An 8,089-nucleotide genomic window follows, 5' to 3' on the forward strand; every position below is an offset into this window, starting at 1 on the left:
AGCACACCGGGCGCCGGCCACGGGGCTGACGGCTGTTCCAGCGGGCCGCGCGCTCTGCCCTCTGCAAGCACCGCCGGGAGGCCAGACGGCGCACACGCCTGGCAGGCTGTGGGGAGGGCCGGGGCCTGAGCTGGAAGGCGGGAGACCTTGCTCGGAGGGCGACGGCCCCGCGAAGCACTGCCGGGCGCTCCTGGGCGTGTTTCGTTTTGTTCTTGGCTGGTCTTTCCAGCCACCCTCTCAGTCCAGCACTATCATTACGGGTTACAACCCTGTGTCTGTAATTTCCAAACTCCAGGCCTCTCTACAAAACAAAGCTCATTTTCGCTGTTAACTTATTGGGCAGTTAAACTGAACCAACACGAGGCTCTTTAGAGTGACGTTATCCCTTTGGCAATGACAATTGATATGTTTTGAAGCAGAAATCTTGATTGTTTCCCATGAAGTACTGTCCCTGACCCCACTAGGACTGGGGTCAGGGACCCCAGTCATGTAAGGTCTAGAATGGACAATACACGCTGAAAATTTCTGCAGCCTGAGACGCCCCTGGCCCCAAGTGCTGCAGAAGAGGAACCTTGGATATGCGTCTCCACTGTCTACTCGGGCCTTCCCCAGGTGGAGTTGCACTCTGACCCAGGTCCAGACCTCTGAGCCCGGCCGCTGCTGGATTCTGCCACTCCCGCGGGTGGCTAAGGAAGACTCCTCTCTCCCTGGATCCTTTCCTTCATCTATAACTGGGGGCGGGGGAGGTCGGACCAGATCAGTGGGTTTCAAGTGTGTGTGTTTGCTTGTTTGCTTCGTTTTTTAAGCACCTTAGCCCTTCCTTCAAAGGAAACTTAAAGGGAAAGAATAACTGCGCCAGTGAGTGCCGCCTGCCCAGAGGGCCGCCGGGGCGCTTCCACGACAGGACAGTGTGAATACTGACGTGTGCGGGTCTCACTCTGCGCTTGTCTTCTCAGAGGCGAAGGGCCCTTTCTGGGAGGGAAGGACGACGGGGGGGAAACGCACGAGGATCTTGACGGACGGGAAGGCTTCCGACCTGCAGAGAGGCCCATGGAGCCCAACCCCACGAGCTCCAGGGAGAGAGGAGCAGCTCGGGGAGGGCGGGGTCAGGGGGCCGAGTCAGCCGAGGGGAGGGGCGCCATGGCCGGGAGGGCAGGAGGGCAGGATGGGCGGACGAGGGAACCCGCCCTCCTGATCGCCCCAGCCTGAGGCCCCCGCCCTAACGTCGGGGGCAGGGGGTCGGGGTGGAGGGAGCCCCGGGCTGAGCCACAAGGCCTCCTGCCCGGACCACAGCAACCACGAGCCCGGGCAGCTTAGAGCCACTGGCGCACTACCATCGGACAACTGCACCTTCCGGGTCCCAGAATCAGGACAGGCAGGCTTCCACAAAGGCACATGCTTCGGAGTACAGCAAGACAGACCTTCTGAAAGCGAGATGTGCCCCGGCCGTGGAGGGCCAGGAGGGGACTCTGCAGTCCCCTTCCCCTGGGTCTGGGGGGTGGACTTCAGAGAGTCGGGGACACCCCGGCATTCTCCTAAAGGCTAGGGCCACCTCCTCACCCCGCCGCAGGCTCTCAGCTGCACCTCGGCCTGGTTTCCGAAGAAGCTCCTCAGGCCGGCGGGGAGCCCCACTTCCCGTCCACCAACGCCTCCCCCTCTCTGGGAACACTCCAGGGGCCTGAGCGAGCACAGCCCGCCTCCGGAACAGGACGCCACAGTGCCACCCAGAGCCCCTGGGAAGCACAGGAACATCAGCAGTTGGCCTAGGCAAGACCCTCACTCCACCCGACGGCCTACACATGGTGACCAGACTTTGCCCCCTCTCCCCAGATACTCTTTATATCAGTTTGCTACCCGTCCATCACTAAGGGGTAATTAAAGGATCTCAAGATCACACCTAAGCAGAAGGGTGGTGGTTCCTTCCAGAAGACACACTCATTAGGGCCCAACTGTTCCCAGTGACCGAACTGTCTGAGCGGCTGAGAGTCCTAAGGGGCGGGGAGGCCTGTGCTGTCTGGGGGGTGCTCCGGAGTGACTGCCGTGTTCCTGGCCACGCAGGTGTCTGACTAGGGTCTCTGGGTCTCTGCGCTTCTTCCCCAGCAGGGGAGACCCAGGACTGGCCAGCCTCGCCCAGAGTCAGGGGAGGGCGAACCCCGGTTCTGCAGGTACCACAACCCACTCCGTCCTCACAGCCACCGGCCGGAGCGGGAGTCATCAGCCCATCTCACTGAGGAGGAAAGCAGGCTCAGAAGGAGGGCGGCCACGCAGCTGCAGGCAGAGTCCGAATGAAGGGGGAGGCCGGATCACGGCCCTGGCTCACGGGAAGCGGGGGGCCGTCGGGAGGAGCAGGCAGCTGCGGGGGCCTCGGAGCCGGGCGGGGTGTGGGCCGAGAAGGGACCGATGCGCAGCCCTCCGAGTCCACCCGGCCCGGCCCCGCCCCAGCCCCGGCACTGCCCCCACGCTGCCCGCGCCCACCGACGCCGCCGGCCCGGGGGTCTGCGCTGGCGCCCGGCTCGCGCGGCCTCCCGCCTTCCAAGCGCTCTTGCCGGAACCCCGCAGGCCCGCACCGAGCTAGTTCCTCACGATGGAATGATCAGGACCGTGGTGCGGGGTGAGGCGGAAAGGGACTTCAGAGCTCTGTTTCCAGCCTGGCCCTGGCCCTAGCCCTTTTCTTCCGTATCTACCTCTTGGCAAAACTGTGAAACCAGTTTATCTCAAAGGAGACGCCGGAGCGGCTCTGAGAGGGGCCGCCGTCGCCCCCCTCCCGGGCGGGCAGCTCTGCCCCACGCAGACGCGCGGAGAGGACCGGCCTGCGGCCAGTGCGGCACTGAGGACCCCGACGCTTCTGCTCAGAGCCCCCTGTGGTTCCCACGTCGCTCGGAGGAAGCCTAGAGCGTGAGCCGTGACCTCTGAGGCCCCACCATCTGGCCCTGCCACCCTCGGCCCTTGAAGTCCCTTCCTTGGAGCGCACTCCAACGGTGGCGGAGCGCTTATCTCAGGCCGCCGCCCCGAGGCCCTTCCCCAGCTGCCCCACTGAAGCCAGCAGCCCGGGCCCCCACCCCATCGCAAAGCACATGTTCCCTTCCACTCTCTATTCTTCTGATACCACTTAACGCTGTCTGACAGCCCGCACGTTTCATTTCAGTTCAGTTCAGTCGCTCAGTCTTGTCCGACTCTTTGCAACCCCATGAATTGCAGCACGCCAGGCCTCCCTGTCCATCACCAACTCCCAGAGTTCACTCAAACTCACGTCCATCGAGTCAGTGATGCCATCCAGCCATCTCATCCTCTGTCGTCCCCTTCTCCTCCTGCCCCTAGTCCCTCCCAGCATCAGAGTCTTTTCCAATGAGTCAACTCTTTGCATGAGGTGGCCAAAGTACTGGAGTTTCAGCTTCAGTATCATTCCTTCCAAAGAACACCCAGGGCTGATCTCCTATAGAATAGACTGATTGATTGGATCTCCTTGCAGTCCAAGGGACTCTCAAGAGTCTTCTCCAACACCACAGTTCAAAAGCATCAATTCTTCGGCGCTCAGCTTTCTTCACAGTCCAACTCTCACATCCATACATGACCACTGGAAAAACCATATCCTTGACTAGACAGACCTTTGTTGGCAAAGAAATGTCTCTGCTTTTCAATATGCTATCTAGGTTGGTCATAACTCTTCTTCTAAGGAGTAAGCGTCTTTTAATTTCATGGCTGCAGTCACCATCTGCAGTGATTTTGGAGTCCAAAAAAATAAAGTCTGACAGTGATTTTATTTATCATATATGGCACCCCTTCCCCCTTAGAAGGTGGGTGTCACATAGGAGCAGGGACGTTTGCCATTTTTGTCTGATTTGGTCACTGGTGTATCCTCAGGGACTCAAACATCGACAAGCACGTGGCAAGCACTCGGTGTGGAATGAATGAATCAGTGAATGAGTGAAGGGCCCGCCTACTAAGGCTCTGTAGCTCATCCTGGGAGCCTTTAGGCTCCTTTGAATCTCACAGCAACCCCTACAATAAGTCTTTTAATCCAAGATGAAAAAATGAATGCTCAGAGGGATTAGTAATTTGGCCAAGGTCACAGAGTTAGGAAGTGCCAGGCCCGGGACTCAGGCACCGGTCGGGCGGGTTCTGACGACAGTGCCCGTTTCTGCCTGTGGTTGCTGTCAAGGTAACTGTCTCGGTATGACAAAGGTGACACTCACTCACTGTCCTTATTCCAAATAGCAAATGTTTTAGTTCACGGATTTTGCCAAATCTGTCCCAAATGTGAGGTCCATGTACCCAGGTGGGCCTGTTGCCCCCAAAGACAGGAAGAGGTCCCACGGCAGCCAAAGGGAAAGACCCTCCTTCAGACACTTCTCTGAACCCCAAAGGAGAGCCACAATAGTTCAATTTTGTTTCACCCTTTATCTTTGCTTTATTTTTTTAACCTTCCTGAGCGATGTCTTTGACCTTTTCTCGTCTGTGAGACCTTCTGCCATCAAAGACTGCTGTCTGCCGTGCAGTTCCTGGAGGCAGAAATCTCTCTCTTGAGTTTCCCCAAACCAAACGTGTACATAGACCCAAGGCCCACCGCGCACTGTATGACCAGCTCCCCAGCGCCGACCCCAAGCCCCATTAGTGGCTGTGCCTGAGACCATGGGGGCCAGGCCTTGGAAAAGGAGCCGAGCCTGGAGCCATGAGGGCAAGAGAGGCCCAAGTCCCGAAGTCCATCCACCCTCTCATTCCAAAGACCACCCTAGGCGGAGTCACCCACGGCTCCACCCACCATGCTCACATGACTGTTTCCTCAAATCTCTTCTCACTGTCTGAAGCTATCAGGCTTACTGCATTTGCTTACATCTGTCTCCCCAGAGGAGGCCGCACAGGAGGGCAGGAGCTGCTCACCATTGTCGACGCTTGGCACAGGTGGACATGCAAATATTGGTTGAACGAGTAAATAAAGCAGGAAACAGGTGGATTCTGAAGGAAAAAATCAGAGGCCTCCGAAATGAACCTGTTTAATCCAAAGATCAACCTGCCCTGACAGTATTATGTGCCACACAGCTGGGAAGTGACAAAGGAGACCCAGGACTGTCTAAATCCGAAGACACAAGAGAATGCTTCAGGTACAGGGAAGAGCCCTGATGCTGGGAAAAATGAAGGCAAAGGGAGGGGACGGCAGCGGAGGCTGAGATGGTTAGACAGCGTCACTGACTCAGTGGACATGAATTTGAGCAAACTCCAGGAGACAGTGACAGACAGGGAAGCCTGGCATGCCCCAGTCCATGGGCGGTGACCCATACAGAGACGGCAAGGTCAGGCTGCCACTGGGGCCCAGGGAACCACCTTTTCCTTAAATGCTGATTTAATTGAGAAGAGTCAACATTTCCCACCATGCTGAGCCCAGGTAGCTCTGTGCTTCCACCATGCCCCGGCATGATCACGGCACCAGCACCTGCCCAGGAAACACCTGCCCAGAGCCGGTACCGTAGCTGAGAGTGCACAAAACCCCGTTCTCATTGCGAGGCACTAACACCGAAAAAGGCCCACACAAACCGCCCTTGAGGAGGGCACATGCCATCGCTCTCCACTTCTGGGCAGTTTGAGGTGAGACGGCTGAAAACAGGGGATGCCCTTTCTGAGAACAGTGTCATTCATTTATTTGTCCGGCTAGCGTGTGCTTGCCCAGCCTCAGGAAGCCAGAGACGAAACAGGACAAAACCTCTGCCCTCTTGCCAATCCATTGGTGCCTGTGGTTTTGACGGGCACGAAAAGCAAGCAAGTATTCAGGATACTTGCTTCCAAAACAAATAAGGCCACGTGGAGCTGTGCCTTTGGAAACGGGATTCTGGGTGCAATTTTCAGTCCATCAGGTACAAGAACCAGTTGAGTCAACAGGGGTCCTAGACCAACCCCCAGGACCCAGGCTCTACTGCTTCGGGGCTCTGTCCCACCCCCTCTTCCTCTGGGCCCCGAGCCACTCACATACCCACCCCCATTTCCCAATTTCCCCATTTCCCAACATTCCTCGACCACATTCCCACCTCTCTGCACAACACTCTCCCTCTTGACGCCTCTGACTCTCTTTCTCCATGTTCCCGAACCTGACCTCCCTATACCCTCAGCTTGTACACGGTCGGGACCCCAGGACACACGTCTCAGCCTGCCTTCCACCACCCCACACATACCCCAACTCTGGGCTTCTACCTGGAGCCCTTCCATGCCATATGTTTACAAAGCGTGTGTCCCAGGGGTCTCGGTTCAGCAGCCCTCACTCGCAGGACTCCCCTAAAGCCGTCGTGACTCGGAGCACACCACCCGCGCAGCCTGGACCCCCCCTACATCCGCAGCCAAGTCCTGAGGACGCGCCCCCGCCCGTCACACCCGACTTCTCTGAAGCCCAGGCCGGCCCCCGACCCCGGGAACCTGGTGAGACTCGCACCCCGACTCGGCCGGGAGCCCGCCCTGCGCCGGGGTCCCGGCGCCCCGACAAGCGCTCGGCCGCGGGTCCCCCGCCGATCGCGCGCCCCCACCCCGGCCCCGGAGGCCCCGGCCCCGCGCGCGCCCCCGGGCGCCGCGCCCCGCGAGCGGCGGGGGACCGGCCGGCGCCGGACGGAGGCCGCGGCGCCTACCGTGGGCGATGAGCTTGGCCGACAGCTGCCTCGCCAGCTCGGGGATCCGCTCCCACTGGCTCTCGGAGCGGCAGCGCTCGATCTCCGTCTCCAGCCGCGAGCCCGCCTTCCTGGTCGCCATCGCGGCCTGGCCGCCGGCGGTCGCCGCCTCCCTCCCCGCCCGGCTCCGCTCGGCTCGGCTCCGGCGCGGCGGGCGCGCCGCTCGGGGGGCGGAGGCGGCGGCCGGCGCGAGGAGCGCCCCTGCCGGCCAGGGCCGGAGCCGCCGCCGGGCCGGGCTGCGGGAGGCCGGGGCCGGGGGGCTGCGGCCCGGATCGGGGCGACCGCGGGGCCGGGCGGGGCTCAAGACCCGGGAGGGCGGCGCCGGGCCTGCGGAGGCAGCGACGAGGGCGGCGGTCCTGCAGACCCGCGGGCGCGGCGACCCTGGCGAAGGTCACGGAGCGGGCGGGACTGGGGCGCAGACGCTAAGGGGAGCCTGCCCTGGCGTGCCCTGGCTCTCAGGTCCGGGTCCGGCTGCGCTCCTGCCCCCGGGCAGGCCCCTTCTGCCCCGGGCGGCCTCCCGGCACCTGATCCCAGGCAGTGGAGACGCGTCCAGGCCCTGCAGCTGCCCCGGGGCCCCATAAACGTCTGTCGTCGAGCTGGACTGAGCCAGGCAAGGGCCGCCAGCCCAGACGCCCGGTCCCTTGTCCTCCGAGAAGGATGCAGGATCACCAATGGGGTTTCCTTGTCCTGACCCTGCAGGCTCAGAGCTGAGGTTGTTGTTCAGTCGCTCAGCCCTGTCGGACTCTTTGAGACCCCATGGACTGCAGCAGGCCAGGCCTCCCTGTCCATCATCAACTCCCGGAGTTTACTCAAACTCAGGTCCATTAAGTCGGTGATGCCATCCAACCATCTCATCCTCTGTCATCCACTTCTCCTCTTACCCTCAATCTTTCCCAGCATCTGGGTCTTTTTCAGTGAGTCAGTTCTCATCAGGTGGCAAAAGTTGTAGTTTCAGCTTCAACATCAGTCCTTCCAATGAACACCTAGGACTGATCTCCTTTAGAATGGACTGGTTGGATCTCCTTGCAGTCCAAAGGACTCTCAAGACTCTCCTCCAACACACAGTTCAAAAGCATCAGTTCTTTGGCACTCAGCTTTCTTTACAGTCCAACTCTCACATCCATACATGACCACTGGAAAAACCATAGCCTTGACTAGACAGACCTTTGTTGGCAAAGTAATGAAGAAACAGCAGAGTCCAATGAAAATAAAGACCTGAGCGGGTGGCGGGTGTTGTGATTTTAAACGGGATGGTGGCTTTGATGAAGTGGCGTTGGGCCAAGGTCTGAAGCAGGTGAGAAACAGTATCTGGGGGAGAAGCGTCCGAGCAGAGGCCTGGGGCTTGTTTAATGGGTTGGGGGTTGGAGAACTCAGAGATGGGAGTTGGAGTTGCAGCTCCCGTTGAGCCTCCGGACCACTGTGGAGACTTTGGCTTTTCCTCTGGT

General features: G+C 59.9%; 1 protein-coding gene across 5 annotated transcripts in view; it reads right to left on the reverse strand.

The window, feature by feature from the left end:
* The window catches only part of TTC7B (tetratricopeptide repeat domain 7B), a 275,364-nt gene extending 268,573 nt beyond the window's left edge, over positions 1-6,791 (reverse strand). For all 5 annotated transcript variants that reach the window (XM_027552728.1, XM_027552730.1, XM_027552726.1 and 2 more), the window contains exon 1: positions 6,606-6,791. In XM_027552728.1, coding sequence (XP_027408529.1) covers positions 6,606-6,726 — 121 coding nt within the window. In that variant the 5' untranslated portion in view covers positions 6,727-6,791. The remainder of the gene's footprint in view (positions 1-6,605) is intronic.
* Positions 6,792-8,089: the final 1,298 nt, after the last annotated feature.

This window comes from Bos indicus x Bos taurus, chromosome 10, assembly GCF_003369695.1.
Source record: "Bos indicus x Bos taurus breed Angus x Brahman F1 hybrid chromosome 10, Bos_hybrid_MaternalHap_v2.0, whole genome shotgun sequence".
NCBI classification, from domain to species: Eukaryota; Metazoa; Chordata; class Mammalia; order Artiodactyla; family Bovidae; genus Bos; species Bos indicus x Bos taurus.